We start from the raw sequence: 26,605 nt of genomic DNA, 5'->3' as shown, positions 1-26,605 counted from the left end.
TTGGTCCGACGCGCATTTTTCCCTAGTGATACTCACCTCCTGGCATTACGTTTACCTTCCACTATCGCATAATATTGCAACGTCTCAAGGATTCAGTGCAGTTCGGGATCGTCGCGAGTGACTTCGAGTGAAGTTGAGTTCGCGTGTAACAGATAGTGATCTGGAAAAGTGTCAGTGAATTCTGAAGTAACTATAACAATCACCGCCGAGGTCAGAGAAAAACGGGTTATGAAGCATACATTATTGCTGGTAGGTTTACTTTAGCTTATTTTTCAGCTGTTTTTATCTGTTTTATAAATAAGGAAATGTCAAGCTTAATGTTTGCTGTGGTATTAAAAACCAACGTTTACAGCCTCTCAGAAAACATTAAAACGACTTCAATACAAAGCCTATACCGTGGGCAGAAAGACCACCTTTGAAAAGTAATGAATCGTGGAGAAAAGCGAAAGATGATTAATAATCTCAAGGATACAGTACCGCCCTGTGATCGCGATTGGCCTGATATACAGAGAAAAAATGATTACTGGTTTAACCAGCTCGACTGCATAGTGGCATAATTTCAATCATCGACAGTAGCTTAAGGAAATCAAGCATGACAACAATCCAGCTGCTATCGAATTAGGTGAATTTACAAGTTTTTCTGTTTTTTTCACCCTTCACCCCAATATATAAGCATCTGTGTAGACCGAAAAGTTATCTAATTTCAAAATCTACACAAAATATATTGCAAATGATTGACATGGCAGTTAGGTTGTTAGCTACTTCGAGACATAATATGGCTTGCGGAATTTCGAAACGCAGCAAAAAAAACTTCACGATTGGGCTCACACACAATCTACGATTAATTTATTTCAGAATCAACTTGTCGCTTGCTTTTATTTAGCTTTAGAGAATCGTTAAAGAACTCGATTTTGATAGGCGTGAACGCGTCCAGGGAAGGTTGACACATAAGCGACTGCTATTATTGTAGGTTATTTATTTTAAAAGTACACAGATGTGAGCCACTAAACTACTGATCACATTCACTTTTCTTGGTCAACTGGTTGCATGCGTTTCACTCACAGTCGAACTTACTGACAGAACGAACGAACGAGCTGTAATCAGTGTTATGCTCTGTACCGTTCATGCGAAAACAATAATGCATGCTAAAGTGATTGTTAATTGGTACATTCTATTAATTAGTTGAATAAAGCCGCTTGTTATGTGCTTTTAAGCGATACTTTTGCAAGGAGTTTTGAATTAATGTGATTTTGTACACCAATTTTGGAATTTACGTTCCATGAGAATGTTCCATTTTTCCTTACTAAGTGAACTGATTTTAGTGCCAAATAATCAAAAAACACTATATAAGAGAAACCAGGCCAGTGAAGGTCACTTCTTCTTATTTTGATATACATATATGTGGAATGCGCTTTCAATTTTAAAACATTTGTCTTGATAAACTTGGATCAGATAATTCAAGTTCAACAAGTTAAATACTTAATGTGTATAAATACCAGTACCCTGCGTGCGCCATCACGCATCCAACTGAAAACAAATTGAAGGCTAACTAACAGTTGGCCAAACCTATAAAATCATAGCGCAATCTAACGGTTCTCTGACATGCTTCTCGTTGCTCATTGTTTCTAAAAGTCGTAATGACAATTTCTTTTTTTGGCTGAGATGATCAACCGATTCGTTTGGGTTGCATATAAAACATAAAATCTTGAAAAATACGACAATTTATACCTACTGGATGGTGATACGAACTGGTTAAGAGTTCTACAGATTATCTGTGAAGAGCAAAAATTTTAGTCGAAAATATATGCATTTGAATTTTAAACTGATTGTGAAATTTGAACTTGTTCAATTTATCGATTCACATTTGGGCCACAGTTATTGACAGTCGCGAAGTTAAAATATCAGAGATAAGAACACAGCGCTGTAGCATGCAGTTGGCAATAGGTGCTAACTATTGGGGGCGCCAACAAGGATCTGAACATCAGCAGGGCACTCTAGCAGTAAGTGTTGTGAAGTACTGGGTGAATTCTGGTCCTTTTATTTGAAAGTAGAGAAAATTTTGTTCTTAAATTGTCCTTTAACTGTCCTATTTGTCCTATGGAATTTAGTAACTTTTCAGAGGCAAAAAGCTTTGAAATACGTGTTTCTCAAGGCGTTTTTGTCAAATTTCTCCTAAAAAAGCGTGATAAAGTTGATTGGTTTTAGCGGCCTAATTAAGCTCTGATACCGTTCTACAATTCGTTCTTTGACGTGAAACGCCTATCTCCTATTTTTTTGTTTCGTTGCAATTTAATTTTAAACACGACATGTTTTGGGTGTTGAATAAATATGTGAAAACTACACGAATTCATCACGCATAGCACATTAGATCATCGCGTGCGACGGACACGGTCTGACTCGTATGGAAAACAACAACGAAACAGACTTCCCGGGTCTCTCTAGGACGTTTCTGGAAACGATTGCAGCATAAAATATGTATTCTCCGGAAGAACTCGCGAGCATTCACCTTTGCTATGACGGTGCTAATTGTTAAGCAATGACATTCCAGTAAGAGTATGGCTGTAGATTGTCACAATCGATTAACGATACTGGTCGCAGTGATGAGTCTATATAGGCAAAAATGGTTGTAGATTTTTCGACCGTCGACTACTTAATCTTCGAGAAGTGTTCGTTTTGTTACAAAATGATTTTAATTCAGGAACTTTTAAGACAAAGCACCAACGCTTCCGAGCAGGAACGTTGTTTTCAACGAGCCTTCGAGGAGAGCAACATCAGCAAGTCACGTCAGTGATTGACCATGAAATGTTGCGAATTGTGCGAAATGATCTCAAGACAAATATAAGACAAGTTGCGCCACAGTCCCATGCAAACTCGAAGGTGTGGAGCGTGCTGAACCAGGTAAAAATACAACCTTTCCACAGTACAGGTTCAAGCGCTGCAGTCTGGAGATAAACCTAAGCCGCTTAACTTTTACAGAATTATGCAAGAAGTGGAGGCGAATCCACAATTTATGAAAAATATTGCTGCTGCCATTGTTGTTTTTCATACGTGTCAGACAGTGTCCGTCGCACGCAGTGATGTAGTGTGCAATGCGTGGTGTATAAATTCGTGCAGTTTTTAGGTAATACACTCAACAAACACTGAACGATACGTTTAAAATTAAATAGAAGGTTTAAGGACAATTTTCATTACAAAATTTTCTCAGTTGTTTAGCGAAAAAAAAAAGAAAAATAGCTTAAGTTTAGAAGTAGCTTGAAAATACCTTTCCGTATCCCATAAAGTTTTATTATTATTATTCTTTATAGAGGTTTTCAGCCTGCGGCTGGTTCGCCTCTCCATAAAGTTTGATCAGCCAGTTAGTTATACAAGACAGTGCTACGATCCTATTGACTCTAACAGTTCTAATAATCTGATGTGTGACCAACTGATTTACGTTTAATCATTACATAATAACTGAAGTAACATTTATTGGAATTGAATATTTTTAGGTATAGGTATTAGGTACATCATTAATTTTGATTGGTGTTAGTTTCTTCAATCTTCGCATTTAGATACACGAAATTCAATTTTTTAAGGGGCTTTAACCGCTGAACGGTCATTCGCTCAAACAACGAAATTCAATGTATTTGCACGCATAGTTTGTTACAGTACGCCTGTTCGGAATGAATTATGATCGCATGTGAAGGTAATACTTATTTATGTATTCAACTTTTTATTGCTTTACTTTTAGGATAACAACTTGGTTCAAAAGTAGGAAACATTTGCTGATTTGTTTGGATGAGAAGATGTTGACAGATATTTTATTTCAGTATCGTTATAAACCGAGCGAAAAGACAAATTTTTATTAAGGCAACTCTTAGTAAATCTAAATCTAAAGCCTCCCAGTTGGTTTTGAAGTACGATGCTGGCCTAACAAGCTAGTCGTCATATGTTCGAGTCTCGACTGGGAAAGGCTGTTGGAGTCGGTGGGATCGTAGCATTATCGCTGCAATTGTCCTGTACTCAATCCAGCTGGCTGCGATGTCTGTCGAATGTCTGTGGCCTTCATAGTTCACCCCAACCTTTATTATGTGTGATCTTAGTAAATTACTAGCCTAAAATGAACGTAGCATATGGAAAGCTGTAATACTGTCATAAAAAAAACCTACATATTTGTGATGTTCGTGTTTACTTGCTCGATAAATGGTATTTAATACATTGAATCAAAGAATTTATTTCGATTTCGTGCCTCATAACATCCAAACAATCCGAAGCATTACAATTATATGAAGAAGCTCATTTATTAGAAAATCTTTAACCTTGATTTTTGACTGCAGCTGCAGTGCTCAAAACAGAACCGTTGGTTAGGCCGGTATACAGGTGCAGTCCCACGGAGCCTCGCGCTTGGTGATGATTAGAGAAAAATGTTAAAAATTAGTAGTAGTAGATAATCTCTAGCTGTATATGTACAGCACAATTGGCTATTCAGAAATATTTACAAGATTTCCAATATTTACTTTCCTTTATTGTTTGAATGGAAAGTGTAAAGTGTCAAAAAATATCGATGAAATCAGGCCTCGGAAAGGTCCGATTCCCGGCAGAACTCTACAAAAATGGCCAAGAACCGCTAGAAACGGCACTTCTCTGGATAATTTTAAGGATTTGTGAGGAGGAGAAACGACCGGACAAGTGGATGGAAAATGTGGTTTGTAACATCTACCAATAGGGCGTTCGGCTAGATTGCGGCTGGTCAACGCCGTTTACAAGGTGCTTTCCCAGATTGCGAAAGGTTCGTCATGAAACTCTCACGTCATTCGATTCGACTCCTCTAATATCGATCGAATTGCGAATGTCAGCGCATTAAAATTTGCCGTGTCACGTCACTCGCCGTGCAAAATAAGCCCCGATGCACGAGAACTGGGTTTCGGACAAACTGACGCGGTTAATTAAAGTTACCTTGGAACGAGTGATGTGTTCCGTGCGTGTTTCGAGGGCACTCTCGAGTCCTTTCGAATCGCACAGAGGAATGCGGCAAGGAGATAGACTGTCCTGTAGTATGTTATTCAATTCAACATCACTATTGAAGGTGTGAGCCGGTAAGCGGGCATCGAAACAAGAGAAACGATCTTCAGCAACAGAAACCAACTCCTAGCCTTCACAGACTACCTCGACACTATTACTAGCGGGTGGCAACTAAAATTTTAGATTTTTTTGAGGCCCCTATGCACAACAACAAACGAGCTCAGAGAGAAATGAGAGTGTGTATGTGTTAACTCTTTCTCTCCTCTTTCTGCCAGAATTTTTTTGTTTTGTTGATGCTTGCCAAGTTTTGCTCAAAATGGCGTCAAAACAAAATGCATTTCGCGAGCGCCTTCTACATTTCTACGAATTCACAAAGATCTCGGTGTATTAGATATGGCGTGAATTGGTATAAAGCTGATGTTATAAAGTTGCAATGTCAAGAACCATAAATTAGAGTGTAGGATTATACTGCCGAAAGTTTAAATCTGGCTGAGAACACGGTTCGAGTATTCGCGCAATATCAGTGGCCTAAAGTTCTTAGTTAGACTGAGAGAGCGCGATATCGGAAAATGATTGATGGTTCCTTGAGTGAGAGAGTGAGAGATATTCGAAGTGAAGGGAAACGAATACTCATTCTCAAATAGTGATTCAGATTCAGTCTGTTGGATATGTTAGCCGATGTAAGTCCCGCTTACAAGTTACTCGTGATGTGCGAAAGCAAAAAGCATTACAATGGCGCACTCGGCAAAAAGTTTACGGTACAGCATTTTAAATGCGAAAATGATGCGGCTACGGCTATTTACCATGTCCTAAGATGCCCAACAACTACTCGTAAGCAAGGTAGTGGAAGACCAGCTAAACTTATGGACACAGAAGGACTTCGTTCTCTTTCTCGTGCCTTCAACAAGGACTTTGTGAGTCAAGCCAACGGGATTCCGCAAAAAAGTTAAACTGTTCCCACCAGTACATCTGCAAAACAAGACAAGAGCCCCGGAATACACTGAGGGACAATTTCGATGCTGAAATCCCAATGCCGTTGGTCTACAAAACATTATTTCGGAAAATGCTTTGTTTTGGACGACGAAAAATACTTTCCTCTTTCGAAGACGCTCATTCCCGGAAATGATCGATACTATTCCATGGATAGTCGTACTGCATCTCCGAACATAAAATACAAGTTTAAACATAAGTTTGAACAGGAAGTAATGCTGTCAAAGGGTCGGACACTCAGTACATTGTGCCGCGGCACTCCAGAGATATCAAGCGGCACACCTCCGGTTCGATTTTACATATGAAATGGGAGCACTGCCAGTTGTCAAAATCATCTCGCACGGTTGCCAGATCTATCAGATTATAACGAACTTAACAAATCTTGCAGTTCGGCAGTTGCGGTACAGCATCGGCACAGTTCGGCTCGCTTCAAGTCGCCTAACATAAAAACGGCTGTGCCGAGTAACCGACCCCTGGGATGCTGTACATTGCCATTTCCGAGAAAGTTATTTCTAAGTCATGGTTCAAGCCATCTGGTTTGGATATCAATCAAGATGTGTACTAGAACGAATGTTTGAAGCAAATGTTGAACCCGTTTCTACAAAAACATCATGCAAATGGACAATATTCGTACGTGTTTTGGCCGGATAAAGCATCATCGCGCTAAGTCAAAAAAACGCAATCGTTCCTGAATACTCATTCGATCCTGTTTATATCCAGAGCCTGCCACAGTGTCCCACAATCGAAGGTTTTTGTAGGATTTCGATAACTAAAGAGCCACGAATTGCAAACAGTCGATTGGTAGAATCAACAAACAACGGATACATAGACAAATTGCGTAGATACACGTTTGTTTTCTACACGTCTCTGTGCTATATGACGATGTCTGGAATCAAGAGATGCATTCGCAAAGTTGATGTGACGCCCGTACAATGCTCCTGTTTCGACATCAAACGGGAGCTTCGCCGAACAGTCAATTACGGACTGTTTACAAATCTTTACTGATTCTTTTTTCAATAATGGATATATTCAATATATATATTGAAATGGATAATGTATCTTTAATTTCGGTAAATCAGATCTTCTTCAAATATCTGTGTTTTTTATTGATAGCTTTAGAAATAAATTCCAACATTTTAGTTTCCACCCGTTAGAAACCTTGGGCGGCGGCGGTAATCTACACTAGAGTAAATAGAAACGGAGGCTAGGATGATCGGGCTACAAATTAATGCGTCTAAAATTAAATATATGATTTGAAGAGGCTCTAGAGAAAACGACATTTGCCTCCCACGGACAATTATTTTTGACGTCGATGAATTGGAAGTCGCTGATGATTTCATATATTTGGGATCTCTGGTTACCGCCGACAGTAATACGAGTAAATATGATACATACCGCAAACACGGACTAGTGATCATTTCTCCACCTATCTAATCATTCAACTCGCATGGCAAAGCTTCTTAATTCTTCTTCAATGACGTCGACGTTCACATCTAATACGGGTCATTATGCTGTATGCAAAACGCCCTTGATATTCAATTACGTTTTTGATATGCACAGATACTTCGGACAACTTCTTCGGATAAACTTCTAAATGCTTGCTTGGAAACATTAGCATAATAAATAATGTTATTCTTGGATTTTCATGGTTGGTTTACCTTTTTTTTGTGTGTAGATATCACTACGACCAGCATTTTGATCTATTGTGATCTTATCCAGGTGTTGTTCCGCACTTCGTTGTTATTGCAGTATCGCTATAGAGTGAGCGAACTGCTTTTATTATCCGTGCTTGAAGTGTCGGTGTGTTTTCACCCCTTTTTCCCTCTACGCTTCTTACTACTTTTCAGCCAATCTAGCTCTAGAGCCAGGAAGTGCGGAGACTAGTTACAATTTGTCCTTAGACAAGAGGCTTCATTCACACCTCGAGCAAATATCATTCTTATAACCAGTCCCGGCTTATAGTCGGTAAAGCAGAGTTCAGCACAGAGTGAGGGTGTGTATGTGTGTATGTATGTGTTCCCTACTACTTATACATTACCAATCTCGTTCCTAGAACCAGGAAGCGGAACAAGCTATAATTTGCCCTAGAACAAGAGGCTTCATTCGCACCTCAAGCAAGTACCACTCTTATAACTTGCCCTGGCAAGGGGCTTTCATTGTTAGTAAATGCAGAATGCAGTAGGAAGGATGTGGAGGGGCCTGAGAATAAACCCATGCTAAAGTCACTTAATATCGAATGGCCTGATTCTACTATTATTCGAACCCACGACCACTCGCTTGTCAAGGCAGACTCGGTAACCTTGCGGCTACAGAGCCCCCCCTTGGTTTACCTTATGCAAACACATTAACCCATTAGGGCCCACACTTTTTCCAGCAGGGATAGAAAGTTGGAACTTTCAGGAAAATTCTGTTTTAGGTCAACTAAGAAAAATCCGATGAGCGTTAAGGATATACCGTTTTTGCATACCTTCATTATTGTGCATATAAAGTATTTATATGCACAATAATGATACCAATTTTTACCTTTAAATCAAACTTGGGATTTTGAGTATTAATAATGATTAAATGAACGAATGAGAATATTACATGTTATGTTTTATGCTATATATCGAAACATTTGAGTATGCAGTTTGATTGCTATATGCACGGTGTTTAAAGTAGCGAATTCTATGTTATTTAAACTTTTATAATGTTTCTGGGATATTTTGAACAAGCGAAAGTTAAGATTTACATTCATTTGTTTACTAAAAAGCAACGACATCAAATAAAACACCGCGATGAACGGACGAAAACAAACGTTCCCGTTGCAAATTTTGAATATGCGTTTTCGCAACACAAAGCTTAAAACCTATCCTAAAATTACAAAAATAATCAAAATTATGAAATAAAGCTTTTTGGCAAGTAACCGATTCTTACTAACACTGATTAATAGATCAGGCGTTAATAAAATCGAGTTTTAGGAGCATTTTTCATAAAAATAGCAAAACCTGTTGTTTTGTCACAGCTGTAATTATGTTACATGTATCATCTGACCTTTGAGCAAAAACAGGTCGGTTAGATTTTTTTCCAATATTTCTTTGTTTCTCAGGGTCCAAGTTGATAGCTTAAACCGGACCTTCTCTAGAATCGAGTGAAAGTGCGTTGCGTTTTCGCTGCTTTGGCAAAAAATGCGGCTACTTTACTCTCTTTCAAAGCTGACTATGCTTATATCGAGCCAATATACGGCAACGTGCTGAATAAAATGCCAGATATGCTAATAAGCGATTGATTTACTGTTTATGATAATGCTTATTGGTTACCTGGGTAGAGATTGTTAGGTATGAGCGTAATTCCTAAATGCTCAAAAATTTAGATTTCATCAGGTTTACTAACAGTTACTTAAATACTTAAACCGTCGGCCCCTTGGACGCAAGACGCAAGATGAAATTAATTATAGGCTTGACCTCAATGGAAGGTCAAGATAAAAACACGAGGTTGGTCTACTACAACATAAATGTTTGTTCATATCTCCAAGCGGGACGAAAAAGAGTCACTCACCGTCGCTTTATGCATCAAAGAATAAATGATGAAGTTTCAAATGACAAAAGTATCAAAACAAATGAGGCTGCAACGATGTGTAACTTATTAGTGGAAAAATTGAATAGACTAATTGCAGGCAAAGCGTCACGGTTCCTGCGAAAGACTCTAACCACCAAGACACGACATTGACTGGCATGTTAGATCAGAAACATACCCGAAGGCCAACTACAAAGTAAATTACTAATTAGCATAATTGGTAAAAAATAACAAAATGGAAAAAGGATCATCCCCTAAAACACCCGAAGGGTGGCTTGAGACTGTTAATCATTGTTTATTCGAAGCATGTCCATCGCCATGCCAAACCGATTAGATCAATTGAAGCCATTATGTAACTCTGTTACATAATTGCGCGAATTAACTTTCACTTTTCTTTTGTGCAAACAACGACCAGCTTTCTAAATATACATACCTATATTTTCTGTGCACGTATGTAGGTATCACATGTGGCACTGTAAGAAAAACAAACCAGTTTTACCCGCCCCTGGAAAACCATAACAAACATGTCGATAATGCCCGTTCACCGTAAGCCCAAGGTTACAATACCGGAAAAGCTTCTTTTTTATCCCTCTCCGGCATCCACGGAATCAGCAGACGCTTGAGAGACGGCGGCGGTGCTGCATGAAGATCGCCCCCGATGCAATTTCAAGTATACGATACAACAGCTGCATTGCTGAATCGGGGTGGGATGAAGCGAACCTCAGGCTAGCGATTTTATACGGTTATGCCGGAGTGCTCCGCACATTTGCAGACCGGCAGAAGATCGATATTGTACCATCGGATCGCACGAATAGCTTTGGCAGGCTGTGTAGTTAATTAGCTGTTAAACCTAATCATAGCATGGTCTATTTGACTGCGATGCGACTCGTCTGGCCGAGACCGAAGGTTTCTTGATGCGAGTCGTTATGTTATGATTTATAAACCTATAGACCGTGTAAATTTAATTTAGCTAGCAACTGTAAATAAAAGGAAAAAAAATACAACCATTTCACCAATAATAATTTACGTAAGTTTTCGTCCATCGTCGAACAAGGTAATTTTACCATCCATCAATTTCTATCGTACTGATCTGGCATTCTGACTGATTGAACCTTAACGGTTCACGAGTTCGAAAGTCAATTAAAAAGCTCAACTCTTGACTCGTTGTAAAATCATAATCAAAGATATTTAGACAGCTGAGATTTATTACATTATTTTTTAACTTTCATAAAGGCTCCACAAACAAGAATGAGGCAAATTATAAATCTTATTTTGCAAATCTAAAGACATTTCATTACTTAATCAGTGTTTTATCAACTTTGATGAAGAAATAAATATTTGTTTTAAAATCAAAATTATAGGAATAATTATGAACGTTCTCTAATTTTACACGTTCCATGGCCACTAGCGTCCAGTCCCGCGGGGACCCAGTGCTCGCTAGGACTTGCTCCATCTTATCTTGCTATCTCGCTCATTGCGCCTCTCCTCGTCTTGTTCCAACTACGTAAACTCTGAGTGCTCGTATGTCCTCATCGAGCAGTGTCCACGTTTCATGCCCAGAGGACAACCAGTTTAATTAGCATTCTGTGCAAGGTGCACTTTGTACGAAAGCCCAGATTATTCAATTGCAAATGAAATGCTTGTGGAGTCCCCAGTAGGCACGATTTCCACTGATAATACGTCCTCCAATCTTAGTATCGCAGCCATTGAGGGAAGGTACACGAGCACATAGATCGCCTCAAACTCATCTCCGTCGATTACCACAGGCTCGGTCGTGCTCGTATCTTCAACCCAGTCATCTCTGCTTTCGGGTGTACTGACCGGTTCGTTTCAAGTCTTCTACCAGCAGCATCCACGTCGAAAATTGTGCCTCGCGTATTGGTCACCACTCGCCTCATGAAACCTTCTAGCACAAGGTACAATAGCAGGATGTTGTCTTACCGAAATCTCCTGCAATACTAAAATTCGGTCCGTTAGACAAACCGGCACCCAATTCCCTCCATTGCAGCCGTAATGAAGCTGGTGAGCTCGCCGGAAAACCGTTTTCGTCTAATATGTCCTATAGCTCTTGTCGGTTGATGCTATCATACGTGGCTTTGAAATCGATGAATAGATGATGCGGAATTTGCTGCACTTTAGGAGGACACCGCAAGGTAAAATTTTGTACTATTGCAGACTAATCGTCCTTGAAGATGGCTTGGTATTTAACTTCCCACGAACCTATTGGCTAGTGGACAGTCGATTAAAGATGATTTGGGAAAGCACTTTGAAAGTACAATGCAAGATAGTGCTCGTTTGATAATTCTCACTCTGAATCTTCATTGTACTCTTGTGGCTTCGCGGTCAGCGTAATCGGTCGGCTAGCTCTCACAGTATCACGGTAGCATCGGGTTCGACTGAAGTTTTTGGAGTGTTTTAGTAGAATACGAAACCTGAAATTAACGGGAAACTAGCAGTCATTAACTTTTCGTCGGAGAGCCCAATTTCGGAAGCAGTTTTGGGCCCAAAAGTGGGGTTCTGTTTATAGAAATGTATTCACTGTATTTTTCTTCCCAAACTGAACACAGCGAATATATTTTCATAAAGACAATTTTTGTTTCAAACCAAAAAACTGCTTCTGAAATTCGCAGAATCAATGACAACTAATTTCACCTTAAATAAAAAGAAAATTATTCCAATTACATTCTATTATCTTTATTTATTCGCGACAGATACGTATTTCGCCAGGGACTTGCAGGCTTCATCAGTGTCTGTTTTCGAAAACAGACACTGACGTGGCCTGCAATTGGCAGGCGAAATACGTATCTGACGCGAATAAATATAGATAGTAGAAATTAATTGGAATAGTTTTCTTTTTATTTAATTTGAGGGATCGGGATCGACTCCTGATCAAGTCGAGTATTTTTTTGAGCTAGATATTTTCAACATGCTGTTTGCTATTTTTTCATTAGAGCTATACTGAATCAGTATTAGTATTACTAAACACGTTTCAAGCATTTGACATAAACAATATCTAGATTTAAACGTGCGTAATATTATGTATATTTTTTTGTTTTATTTCTTGAAGATAATTTTGATCAGATCTTTCTAATACATGGTCGGTGTTAAAGCAGACTGGACCAAGTCGCAAAATTTTAAAAAAATAGATAATGACAACAAACGATCTACAAATTTCTAATATACATTTTCCTCTAATCAGACTACATAAATGTCGGAAACAGCCAGAGTTATGAGATGATTTCAAACGATTGATAGCTATAAAACATACAGAGCAGCAAACTTTGATCGCGTTTTTCTCGAAATTAGAATTTTGTGACTTGGTTCGGTCTTACTTAACACCGACCATATTTTGGTTAGATTACCAGAGAACTTAGTCCTAATCTAAGAAAAGGTGGACATAACCATACGTACCGAGTACAAGGAAACAACATGAGCATTTGACCCGCACGGAGAAAGGTGACGAACACTTGATCTCGCAACATATGGTTCGACTAACGGATACCGCCAATCAGATACCTCCATATTCGTAACACGTCCAGAGAAATGCACTTCTTGAGCATAGTTACAGTGGCTATTACGCTGTGTGTCGTTCAGATTATAAATTACACGCCCCTTACGTGACCATTGAATTAAGGGAGGTACGCAGTGGCGACGAATGGCGGCACCGAACGGTGTCTGTCTGCATTCCTACAATAATTTTCCTTCGAAGTTTATTGCACAGCTGCAATCCTCGATTAGTAGGCGTCATGCCGCATGTGAGTCAACCAGTGGGTAACTTAAACGCTCGATTGGTGCGGCATGATTAGTATCTTACGGGAAATAAACGCCCGACGCCGGTGTGAACTGAAAACCAAAATCGGTGAACCGGCAAACGCCACCCAAAAGCAGAAGTTTTGTCGTTCAATTAAAAACTCCGCACACGTGTGTTCCCATAAGCACGCACGACACGGTTACGTTGGGCCGTCGATATGGCGCACTTTCGGTTTGGTAACGGTTCATTGACCGTAGACTGGACACTGAATACGTGCATCACTATCTACAGGCAAACAATAAAAAACTGCTAAAATATACCTCATTGTATCAATAGCAATAGGAAGTCTACGATTGTACAGTCCTTAAGAGTGTAGGTACGAATGATATTTAAAACATGTCGGAAATGTGTCAAATTTGAAAATAAGCATGATGGATAGACGCCGCGAAAACACTTAGGATATCATTGCCCTAAACACTGCTTTGAAAAGTTAATTGAAATATTGACGGCACTAACTCAACCCATCATGACTTATGGCAAAATAATAGCCTTATAGTCGGTACAGGGCATCACGCTTGTAAAACACCAGCGTTTAAATGTTTAACAGTGAATGCAATAACGTAAAAACATGCGCCTTGTATGTCGATCTGGAGCAATGAAACACTTACAACCATTTTCGCATTAAAGCATAAATCACTGTACTTCAATCACAGTAATGTCTTCTAGTTAAATTACACGGAAGTTGTTAGCTCTAGAATCGAAATCTTTTGAAAATGATAGGTGTACCAGAAATAATCTACTTTTTGCTTACCACAGATCATATATGTTCAGCGAAAGGTGTAGTCAATTCGGATAGCTAATAATCATTTCTAGATTTCTAGAATCATTTCAAAAACAAATTGCATGCCAAACGGCTTGAAAATGGTCAAAAATGGGTTATTTAGGAATGTAAAAAACTTTCCATAGAATCAGTTTATAACTAAAGTCAGTTTACTTTGCAATCATTCTTTAGATCCAAGTTTGAAACATCTTGTTGATCACAAATCACAGCATCCAGTAATACTAATCGAATGACTACCAATATCCAGCACATCCTCCTGTTAGAGTAGAGGACAATTGATGGGCTAATGCTGTTATACGCGTTCGATGAAAAGCTCTCGTTCAACTGCCATATCGATAATTTAATTAGGGAATGTTAGTAGATGTTTGCACCAGTGCGTCGATTTGACCTCGAATTTAACGATGCGCATGGTCTGCTCGCTATATTGCCCCTTGTATGACTATTTAGACTACTGTGATAATCATTTAATGAAACATCCCGCATTTTGCACTGTTAATCTGACACTTGAGTGGCTTTTAGTTTAATCAACTTATGTGTTTGACTTCTTTTTCACTTCATTTTTCTTGAGCGAAATCGTGTGCGAGATTCGACTGTGATAATCGAGTAAATCGGGGTAGTCTAAATAGGGGCAAATGTCGCAATATTTACTGGTTTACCTTGATCCAAACTGGGAGTATCGTCTGGATGCCGCAGCTTTTCTATCAAATTAATCGGTTGGAACCCATTCAGAAAAAAATGTAAGATTTGCTTTAAGAAACTTGGTCCTGAACAACAATCAAATTTCTCCGTATGAGCAGCATTGTACGCTTGTTGATCTGGGCACCGTGACTGCCAGACATCAAATAACAGATGTGGTCTTGTTTGTGAATATCTGGTCGAGTAAGAAGCCAGGTGTTAAGAGACAAATTGAGCCTGATTAGGAGCCCAGCTATCCTTCGTCGGCGCAAAACTTTTGAACCTCCTCTATGAAACAGAACTTATTCTCAGAAGGACACGACATGTAGGTTCATGGACAAGTTTACCGGGGTTCAACCGAACTGCGTTTACCGTTTTAACTTTAATATACATAGGCCATGAGAATTTCCCGGCTCAAACTTCTTACATCTTACTTTCCCTTCGATGCACTTGGATGTGCACTTTAACGCAACGGTAGCCGCCAACCTTGCCGCACTGATCGCAGATTATTTCTTACGATCTACTCGTAGATCTTTTGACGTCATGATTGGTGATATTTCATGATTTTCTGCCCTCCGCGAATGGTTCGCAATCCCGTTTGCTCGGAAGACGGAAAGCTCTTAGCCAAACTCCTGTCTCTTTTTCGTGGCCAGTTAGAAAAATGCACTGATATGGTATAAATACCAGGGCGCCACACTGCCTTTGCAGGAATTCGTGCAAGTGCAAGCAGAAAAAAGTGCTCCCAGGCGTAATAGGTGCAGCAATATTTCGAAGGATCTTTCTGGCCCCATAAAAATTTGCTGTGGACGTTATTGAGTACGTGCAAGAGAGTAGCAAAGTCCTCTTGTTTTAAAATACAAAATATGTCATCCATATATCTCCACCAGCGATCTGGTAAAACATTTATCTCATTTCATTTGTTTTCCATGTTTGCCATAAATAGCTCACATAAGAAAGGTGACAGGGGGTTCCCCATTGGGGCTCCCTTCATCTGCTAATAAAAATTGCCTCTAAATTCAAACTAATTTTCCTCCATACAAAGTTGGGTTAATCTTATGTAACCCTTAACCTTTGTTCTCCACTCATTTCCACTACGTTGTAAAAGTAGCCAATTTTCTAAAAGTTTTACGGCTTCGTTCACCGGAACACGATCGATGAAATTTCGATGAAATCTCCTGTGCTCTTAACCGATCGACTGGGAAACTTCTTTGGCATAGCTTGAAACTCTTTGACTAGCCACTTTGCTACTTTTTCGGCTGGGGATCGTACTGCAGAAATAATTTCCCTCATTTCATTACCAGGTTTGTGGATTTTCGGAAGGCCCTTTATTCTCGGGAGAACAGGGTTAGAAATACGAACATTTTTTCCAGGTATCACCAATAATATTCTTGTGATCCTGGATAGTTCTATTCACATGTCTGACCATTTCGGCAAGCGGATTAGTCCTCCGTTGCCTGTATGGACCGTTATTAATTCATCTGATTAAAGCATCTGATCGTCATAGTCAATTTTGTCCATTATGACGATTTTATTACCTTTGTCCGCCTTTAAATAGTCTTTTGTTTAGTTTTTCTAAAATATTTCAAAATCCATAGTAGCCGGTGGACACCGAAGATATTCCGGGTTAAGCGGGAGTATGTCAAAAAGTGATTTTTTCATTACTTGTATCTTTTTCTCTTTTGGAAATTTAATAGTATTCATATTCTATCCCGAAACTAAACTTCATTTCCAGTCAATTGGTGATAAAAGAACGGAGATCCGTCGAATAACAACCGAGATATGGCCATTTCAGTGAAATGAGTGCTGGAAATGTTGCCAGTGACATCTCACCTTTATGACCATTTTCAAATATGATCGAAACCATACCAATATGGATGCCAAACTTCAAGAATTAAACAGGGTTGAAAACCCTGAAGTTTGACGCCCATATTGATATGATTTCGGATATCCCTCATACGACCATTTCCGTCGGGGTCTCTAGAACGTGCTACAGGGTTGGACAACCTGCGGACCTGGAAATGCTTCCAGCATCAGTGGCTCATAAAACTTTAAAGTTTGAGGCTATTATTGATATGGTTTGTGTCATGTCCCAAAATGGTCAGAGCAATAGATGTTACTTGGACTAATTCTACAAAAATGGCCGTAACTTAATTGTTTCTCGACGGATTTCCGCCCTCTTTTTACCAATCGACTGGAAATGAAGTCAAGTTTTGGGATAAAATATGAATACTATTGAATTTTCATGACAGAAAAAGATACAAGTGATGGAAAAGTCAGTTTTTACCTTACCCCCGCCGGTAATCCACTGTCCATCATCATCCACTGTCCGGTGTCCACTGACTACCGCCAATCATGAAATATTTTAGAAAAAAACTAGAAAAAATTCCCCGTTAAATGCTGTTGGTTTCATATAAAAATGTCATATCTTGTAGAAGTTATGGCCGTTTAAATTTCGTCAATATTTTGCCTGTCCCCATTATTTTGTCTAACCCCTGTAAATATCTGAATTTTCTCTGATAGTCGAGTAGCATTGAAAGCGCTAAGTAAGTACAAATGTACATCAAAACTAGTCTGGGATTGCATCCATTTGTAGCGGCAGCTATGCCGAATGAACTCAGTCAATTTGTACCGGGTTCAAGGGCGTTGCGGCGTTGAAGGCAATGAAATAACAGACGACTTAGGAAAAGCGGACTAAAGCAAAGTCATGGGTATTAACGTCTTGTTGAGTTCGCAGTCCTGTTGACTTCGCAGCCGGCTATTAGAAAACAGGACAATTACGGGGCTAGTGCAATGATCCTAGTGACTGTATAGCAGTAGCGCCTCCCAGCTGAGATTTGAACATACGACGACTGGCTTGTTAGGCCAGCATCGTATCCCGAAGCTAACTTTGCTGCAAAAGCGGACGCCAAATAGGAATTAGTCGGTCCGAAGTCCTTTTGGCTTGCGTCGCATGTAAAGTACCTACAAAAGTTTAATATAATGGACTATGGAGTCCCTCAACAACAAAAAAACATGTGCTTCTTGAAGGATACAATTTCTCCAATCCAATCACCAACGCAAATACGCAGAGTTATAGGACCCTGCACATTTTATCGTTTGAATAGAGAGAGAGATAGAGTTAATAAGAAAAACTGTATTCAGTTCTGACTCGGGTTAAACCTTTCTGACCAACGATACAGATTTCGTAAGCGATAACAAATCATAATGATAGTGCATTATGCAACGAATTATGTACCGTACACCTAAAATCTGCATCGATACATGATTTGCGGCGTGTCGAACCGGCACCTCGCTGGGGCTATACAATGTGGGCCATAGTGGATGCGAGGAATGGATAACGATAATTGAGTAATTGGTTGGTTGTTTTCTAATTATTTTTTTCCTGGCAGTGCGCGAAAAGTGCTATAGGAAAATTGTACTAATAGGGTAGTTGTGTTTAATTCGATAGCAGGAAAATTTTTGGAAGAATGTTATACTGTGTTGCTAAATTTACATAGTAACTATTGCGCTCTAGTTGTGGTAAACAATCGGCTGGGTAAATTGCATAATTATATAAATTTTCTTGCGGGACCACTACGAAACTAAGTGCGCCGCCTGTGAAACGCACTAGTGAAACCGGCTTATTACTTTCGTTTTTCTACAACTTTGGTCGATCGGTCGCATCGAGCCCCAGCTGAAATTTGCTGCAATTTTCTACACCTTGACAGTCCATCGAACCGGAAAATGCAAATCGGCAACGTCGCCGTACAAAAACATGAATAAAATAAATAGAAAGCGATCTTCAATTGCCATTAAACCGCTCTTGGGCTGAATATTAGTCAACCAATGGCAGCCGGCCGTTGGATGCCAAATTGATTTCGCCTTTTTTCCGATGCAACCGTCGCGAATCAATAAAAACAACAAAGTCACGTGCGGTGAATGTGTTCCAAGGCATGGAGAAGTGATGAACTGCTTTCGGCTGTGAAATGAATTTTAAATGTGGCACCTACACTTTGCGGTCTCTCCGACAACAATAGATCAATCTTGGCAGATAATAAAAATTTCACCGAATTTGCATTTGAATACATGGTAGCTTGCGCATTTGTATGGATACCTAAATAAATTAATAACCAGCTGTCACAGCGCACATTTTAACCACTCTATTGATGTGGTACTGAGTTAGGCTGAACAGATGTCCCGGATTATGCGGGACTGTCCCGGATTTGGATGGCTTGTCCCGGATAACTAAGCGTCCCGGAAAGTGTCCCGCATTGATTGTTTTTTAATCGAAAAAGTTTCTAAGGATGAAACATAGGAAATTATGTTACATTGCATGAAAAAAAACCTAGTGCTATCACCGCTCGTCAGCCGCTGCATACTCTCCCCAATCACGGCCCCGGCCAGCTGGCACTTCGAACTCCTTATCTGACCAATGCCGCTGGTGACTGTTCTCTTCATCTTCAGTTTTCGCTTCAGTGTCCTCCAGTATTTCAATTTATTTATTCATTAATTTTTTTTAATGAGGCTTTCAACCTCATGGTTGGTTCGCCCCAACAGTATTTCAATACCGGTCGAACTTAGTTTACTTATGTGTCCATGTCCGCCGACCCGGCAGAATAAAGGGATGAAATCAGATATCTCCACTGCTGACGGTTACCCGCCGTGGCTTTTACCTGTCGCCAGGACAGGTTCTCGTCTACAGCCCGGATGTCATTGGCTAAGCTCCGTCGCCATGAGCCTCTGGGTCTGCCTCTTCTACGCTGTCCTTGTGGATTCCAGTCGAGTGCTTCTCTGCAAACCTCGTTCGCTCCTTTCCTCAAGGTGTGTCCGATCCACTTCCACCTACGTTCACGAATTTTTGTGGCTATCGGCCGTTGATGACACCGACGATGAAGTTCCTCATTGGATATCCAGTTATCAGGCCACCAGGCACGAATGATGTGTCGCAGGCACCGGTTAATGAATACCTGCAGTTTTTGCGTTGTCTCCGCTGAGACGCATCACGTTTCGCAGGCATACAGCAGTACGGGGTGAACGTTAGAATTAAAGATTCGGCTTTTCATACGTAGAGTGATCTGGTTTGAGCGCCAAATGTTTCGCAGACCTGCAAAGGCACCCCTGGCCTTCCTGATCCGTGTGGCTATATCAGTCTTGGTACCACCATCGGGCGTTGTTTGGCTACCAAGATATTGAAAGGCGTCTACCTGCTCAACTTGTTGTCCCGCTACTGTAATGTCGGTGGAATTGTCAGTGTTCACTACCATAGACTTAGTTTTCGCTACATTGACTGTGAGACCTGCTGCCTGGGAGGTCTCGGAGAGGTCATCTAACTTGCACTGCATATCGTTTCGGCGTTGTGCGAGCAAGACAATGTCGTCGGCTAGGTCGAGGTCATTTAGCTGCTCTATCGTTAGAGGATTCCAAGGCAATCCTCGATTTGGTCTACTGTCAATTGCTCCAACTAATATCTCATCCATAACGATGAGAAACAGAAGCGGTGATTTTTTTTCCATGTGTGGACTCATCGCTGCGACCAGTGTAGTTGATCTATTGTGATATCGCCCGGGTGTTTGCTGTATGACCTGCACTGCATTTCTTTTTTGCTATAATCGCTATTGAATGAGCGATATGCTTTATTAAATTTTATGCGTGCTTGTGTGTATTGGGGCTTACCCTTCCTTCAAAGCTTGATCTACTTTACCCACTTTTATTCCTCGCTGCCAGTACTATCCCATATTATAGCCGTCCCTGGCGAGGACTCATTCGTACCTCTGACCAGTACACTTAACTATAGGAGGGACATTTGCACTGTCAAGAGACTTCAGAGGGTTAAAATAGAATTCAGCATGAAGGAAGGGTAAATGGAGGGGCCTGAGAATAAACCCATGCTAAAGTCACTTGACATCGAATGGCTTGATTCTACTAAGATTCGAACCCACGACCACTCGCTTGTCAAGCGAAGCGGTGATAAAATGCAGCCCTGTCGCACGCCAACAGTAACCCTTATGGGGTCGGACAAGACGCCGTCGTGCAAAACCTTGCACGAGAACACCTCGTACTGAGCCTCGATGAGATGGACTAGCTTATCTGGAACTCCTCTACGCCTAAGTGCGCCCCAGATGTTTTCGTGGTTGAGTCGGTCGAACGCCCTTTCGAAGTCAACGAACACCAGCAGAAGAGAGTCCTGGAATTCGTTGATCTGCTCCAATATAATGCGGAGCGTTGTGATATGGTCTACACATGATCGGCCAGCACGGAATCCAGCTTGCTGCCGTCGGAGAGTAGCGTCGATCTTCTCCTGGATCCGGTTGAGGATTACCTTAGAGTACTTTGAGAGTAATACAGAGCAACGTGATGCCACGCTAGTTACCGCATTCAGTTAGGTCTCCTTTCTTAGGGACTTTGTCCAATATGCCCTGCATCCAGTCTACCGGAAAAGTCGCGGTTTCCCATATATTGCTGAAAAGGTGATGCATCATCTGGGCTGACAAAGATGGGTCAGCTTTGAGCATTTCGGCTGAAATACAGTCTATCCCTGGCGCTCTATTGGATTTCATACTCTTGATGGCTGCTACAACTTCATCCAGCGATGGCGCCTCCGAGTTGACGCGGTTAATTCGACGAACTGTAGGCGTCATACGCTGCTGGTTTTGCTGGTCTCTGACATTTGAAACTCGGAAGAGTTGTTCAAAATGTTCAGTCCATCGCTTAAGCTGTTCTGTACGGTCAGTCAATAGCTGACCAGCTCTGTCCTTTAGCGGCATCTTTGTATTCATCCTGGCACAACTAAGGCGGCGAGAAATATCGTACAACAAACGGATATGACACATTCCAGCGTTACGGGACACTATCCCTACTATGCAGATTAGTTCCTGTTTCATCAAATACCTGGCATTCTAGTGGGAAATGATGTACTTTTTAAACAACTATTTTACAAGATATTTGCCAAAACATTGGTGAAACAGGAAGCGATTCACACGGGAACAATGGATGCTAATTGTGTCCCGTAACGCTGGAATGTGTCATATCACCATTGGCGGCGGCGGTTTCTCCTTGTTCGGCTAGGGAGTTAGTCCAGGCTCTCTTGTCCCGCTATTTCCACTTAGCACAGGGTTATTTCAGATTGTCTTGGATATTTAGATTTATGATTAGAATGATTACATTTTTGTAGCTCTAGTTTTCGGTAAAGGCACCAACTATTTCTTCCATCTATTTCTTTCATTATTCGCTGAACTAATTCAGCTGTAACCACTATCGTACTATAATATTCACTGTGATATATATTTGAATCTATAAAGTTACGCTAGTCTAGAAAGTAGATCAGTAAAAAACCTCTAAAACTATTTGAATAATAAAATTTAATTACTTTTTATATAAACATCAAATTTGACTATTATTTATTATTGCACATGAAAAGAATTTGACCAGCAATAAATGACAAAGTTAGAAAACATTCTCTAACCTTATCATTTAAAAAATCAAAGCAAAACCTAGGTGCTACATTCCGTTAACTAAACTTGACATTCTGTTTTTATACGACAGACTTCGCAGCCAGCTGTTAGAGTGCAGGACAATTGCAGGGCCAGTTGCTCTCCCAGTCGAGATTCGAACATACGACGACTGATTTATTAGACCAGCGTCATACCTCGAAGCCAACTGGGAGGCCGAGAGACCTTATCATTTATGAGTGGCGAATGAACTCCTAGGTTTAAAACCACTCTCTAATAAAAATCAATACCAATACCAATACCTTATCATTTATTACTGGTCAAATTCTTTTGATTGCCAGTGCATCGAACGACTAAACGTACAATATTCCTTCTCATTGCAGATCCCTCTCGTGGGGTTCCTGTCGCTGACCGGTGCCCAATATGGACCTCCACCACCGCGAATCAACATTCCCGGCGCCATTCCCCTGCCCATAGTACGTGGTCTACCGATCCGTGAGGAACGAGTGCTTTCCCATCACCAGGGCCCAGTGCTGCAATTGCGCCGCCGACCGGGTGCTATCCGTCTAAACCCGATTCCAAATGCGATACCAATTTCAACCCCTAAGTTTTTCGAACCGGAACAAAAACCTGTTACCGAAGACCGCGAAGAGCACGAAAACTCCCAACCTTTCGTCCCGATCATTCATACCTCCCCTGCTCCCCAACAGCACTCCATTCCCGAAGAATTAGACGAACGTGAAATTCAACAGAACATCCTTTCCCGCTTCAACTCACAGGAGAACCGACCTGCCCCCGTCCCCAGGACTCAAATTCCAGAGCGATTCTTCTCGACGGACAACAAGGATATACAATCCAACGCGCAACGCTTCGCCATATCATCGGAGCGTCCACCTGCACCTGCTCCAGCTCCGAAGCAGTACCGGCCAGCCCCGCAGCAAGTCATCTCGAGGCCTGCACCCAATCGCCATCAACAACAATTCGATGATGAGAATCGTCCCCACAGCAGCAGACAGCAACTGGAAGACGAGCGTCGGCGTAAACCGGTTGCCCAAATTTTGCGCAAGTGGCGCGAGGAACACGAGGACGGTTCCATCACATGGGGCTTTGAGAATGACGACGGTTCCTTCAAGGAAGAAACCATCGGAATCGATTGCGTTACCCGGTAGGTTACCTGTTTGCTTCCAATAAATAATGTTCTGTTGTATTCCGTAGTTGACCAGAGGCTTGTGAATTGCTCGACAAACCAACTTTAAGCCGCAAAGAAGGACTATGACCTTATGTACTTACAAACGCTCTTGGGACAATACCGAGGCTAGCCGTAATTAATAGCTTTCCAGTTTAGGGAAAGGAAGGAGTATGGGCTGAATCCGTCATTGGAGATAGACAAATGGCCTGCATGTCAGCAAATGCAAATGCAGGAGAGTTGCTAGTATGAGAGGAAACATATCTGGGCAAACGACCACTATGAGACAAATTTGAATATTACTAATTACTTCGCGAAGTCATCGTAGCGCTAACAAAGAATAACAACACCCATTCATAAATTTTGGTAAATGACGATCCTGCAAAAATACACGCGAGTACAAGCCTTTAGTTGTTTATAACAGAAATAATAATTGTTTAATTGATTTAATTTGCAAAAACCTATTGCAGGATTTTTGAGTAGGTCCAATTGACCAAATAAAACCAAACCGCATGAGAGTTCAGGGCTAAACGGATGCGTTGATGCAGCGATCTAAATTACTCTCATGGGGTTTGTTTTCGTTTAATCGAGAGGACCTATTTGAAGTTAAGCTTGCTTAATTCTTAGTAGATCTTACGTGGAAAAAAGCCATCGCGCATTAAAATTGTATACCCAGATCGCATAAAAAATATCAAATACCCATTAGACTAATCTCGCATGACAGCATTACCATGGTTCTTCAAGAAGTTAATAATTCGTATCATGGTTTCATTATACAAATTAACCCGCGCGTGAAGTTTCCGATCACACTTTCCCGTTATGAAACAAACCCGAATATTTGACCATCCCCTTTCATTAAATACACGCACGGCACGGGCATCAATCTTTGAAAATGATATGCTAAGCACCATGAGACAAATTCCGAGTTCGTCTGGGCTGCTATTGGTATACTCACTGAGTTAGTTTAATTTGTTGCAATTGTAAAAGTAAAACAGGCACAGATTTAACAAAATAAAATTTCTCTGGTGATAAGACCACGCATCTCATATGTGATCTTGCATTTGATGCTCAAGTGCATTTCAAGATTATTAGTAATAAGACAAGACATACATATTTCACTTAATACTTATTCGCAAGTTCATCACCAAACCCAGGAAAATAACAAATTGAAATCTGGGGTCACATTGCGATTCTCGTTTCGAGTGATCTTGGTTCGAGACGCCCATTTGTTTAACGTGGTCGAAACGAACCAAAATCACTCGAAACGAGATGCGCAATGTCACCCCTGTAAGGGTCCTACCGGGATCAGGTTAGTTGACATTTCTAACAAACAGAACAAAACGCATTACATCGTTACTTTAGCGACCTTTTTAACAGTTATTTCCTTATCGAATATCAAGTAGAAGAGCACAACTAATCGCTAAATTTCTTTTTGTAGCGGCCGCTATGGTTATGTGGATCCCGATGGTGAAAAGCGTGAATACAGCTACGAAACCGGTATCCTGTGCGACCCTAACAAGCGCGACGAGGAAGACGAAGAGGAACTGGAAGAGGAAATACAGCTCAGAAAAACAAAACGGCCTGTACAACAGGGCCAATTTAATAGAAACTGATATCTCTAATTTGTCTCTCGTCGACAAAGCGCTTACTCTATTGGAGATTTCTCTTCGAAAAATTCACTCGATCTATTTGAATAAAGTCAGGCTGCTGCTACATTCGTCATTAGGACTGTATTTATTATAATTGTACGACTTAAGATTTCTAATAAAAAAGTTCACGATTGTGAATAATTTTCCCCAGTAGAAATGCATTCTATTTATTTCTCCCGACTGTCGAGCCGCCGACCCAACGAAAATCGGGCTTTTGCCTGCCCTAGTAATGGCGTGGCCGTCTCATTGGTGGTGGCATGCGATTCGGTGGGGTAATATTGATATCCATGTAATCTCCGATAGTGAACTTAGATTGAAACAATGTTTTTCCGTCATCCGCACCTTTTTGACCAGAGCAGGTAACTCCGATTTCGCGCATTCGGTACTGGGAGCCACGTTCAGGCGAAACTATGGCGAAATCAAAGTACGTACCTTTTCGTCGAGTTTCCGGATTTACATCGCGCACCAAAGTCGTCAACTCTCTTAGTGTGGCATCCAACCAGGTGTAAATCTGCAGTTCATTGCTAGGAACATTACCGTGATTATACTCGCTAGTCGAATGATGCCGACCAGTTGAGCAAAACACCCGTAGCAATAATGGGCAAGTCTGCAAAACAGGCATAAAAATCCATTTACCTAATGTACCAATATGGCTTTTTTTAGTTAAATGTGATGATTGTTTCCAAGTGCAATATTGAATAATAACGCAAACGAAATTTTTACATACTACAGCAATACAATACATTAACAACGAACGAAAAAGCCCGATCTTTAAAACAATCTTTTACTTAAAAATCTTAAAAACAGTCACTATTTTATATTGAATTGAATGACGCTACGCTGTGGATCGAGAATCAACACCAAGAAATTACCTTTTCACGATCGACTGCTTTATGAGGCTGCGTTTTATCCTCAACAATCATAGATTCTAGTCCAGCCATTATTGTACACTTTCAGAATTGTTATCGGGTATTATTATAACTGAAAAGTTGTTTAAGAAACTGCAAAATCCAGACTAACTAAAAATTTTAGCTTCACCGGGACCGGCCTACACAAAACACTGTATCGGAAATTTGGCGTCTTGACGTTTGGGTTGACTTCAGAGATGCCATATTTTCTAAAAAAAATGTCTGCAACTGCTCGAAAACCGGAAAAATCGAGCAGTTTTCCGGCTACTCGAATTTTCTGGTTTGAAAATAATCTGCGAAAATCTGCACACTTTTTTAGGAAGTCTGTGAAAGTTTAACGAGCTTCGAACAAAAATCTGCAACAAAACAATAAAAGTCATAAAAACTGCAAATATCTGCAAATTTATAATGATCTGCAAGACCGTTCCAAAAATCTGCAATTTGCAGACAAATCTGCAAATCTGGTATCCCTGGTTGACTTGACATTGACGTTAGGTAACGTGTACACGTTCTTTCATTTCAGCTCCAAACAGAGTAAAATCTATATTTTAGGGATCATTTAAAAATTACACAACACTTTCTTAGAAGAAGAAATGAAGATAGAATTATTGCCCCTCTTATG

General features: G+C 40.5%; 2 protein-coding genes across 2 annotated transcripts; one reads left to right on the top strand and one right to left on the bottom strand.

Annotated features, from left to right (window-relative positions):
- On the top strand, nt 1-25,218 carry LOC128741976 (uncharacterized). The gene is made up of 4 exons (XM_053838128.1): nt 1-249; nt 22,624-22,716; nt 23,020-23,405; nt 24,865-25,218. The coding sequence occupies exons 1-4, from the start codon at nt 229-231 to the stop codon at nt 25,037-25,039; spliced, it is 675 nt and encodes a 224-aa protein (XP_053694103.1). The 5' UTR covers nt 1-228; the 3' UTR covers nt 25,040-25,218.
- On the bottom strand, nt 25,124-26,130 carry LOC128741977 (histone deacetylase complex subunit SAP18). The gene is made up of 2 exons (XM_053838129.1): nt 25,948-26,130; nt 25,124-25,682 (listed from the first exon to the last, which is right to left on the bottom strand). The coding sequence occupies exons 1-2, from the start codon at nt 26,014-26,016 to the stop codon at nt 25,299-25,301; spliced, it is 453 nt and encodes a 150-aa protein (XP_053694104.1). The 5' UTR covers nt 26,017-26,130; the 3' UTR covers nt 25,124-25,298.
- Nucleotides 26,131-26,605: the final 475 nt, after the last annotated feature.

This window comes from Sabethes cyaneus, chromosome 3, assembly GCF_943734655.1.
Source record: "Sabethes cyaneus chromosome 3, idSabCyanKW18_F2, whole genome shotgun sequence".
NCBI classification, from domain to species: Eukaryota; Metazoa; Arthropoda; class Insecta; order Diptera; family Culicidae; genus Sabethes; species Sabethes cyaneus.
The sequence above is the reverse complement of the archived record's forward strand: the minus strand, read 5'-3'. Positions and strand labels throughout refer to the sequence as shown.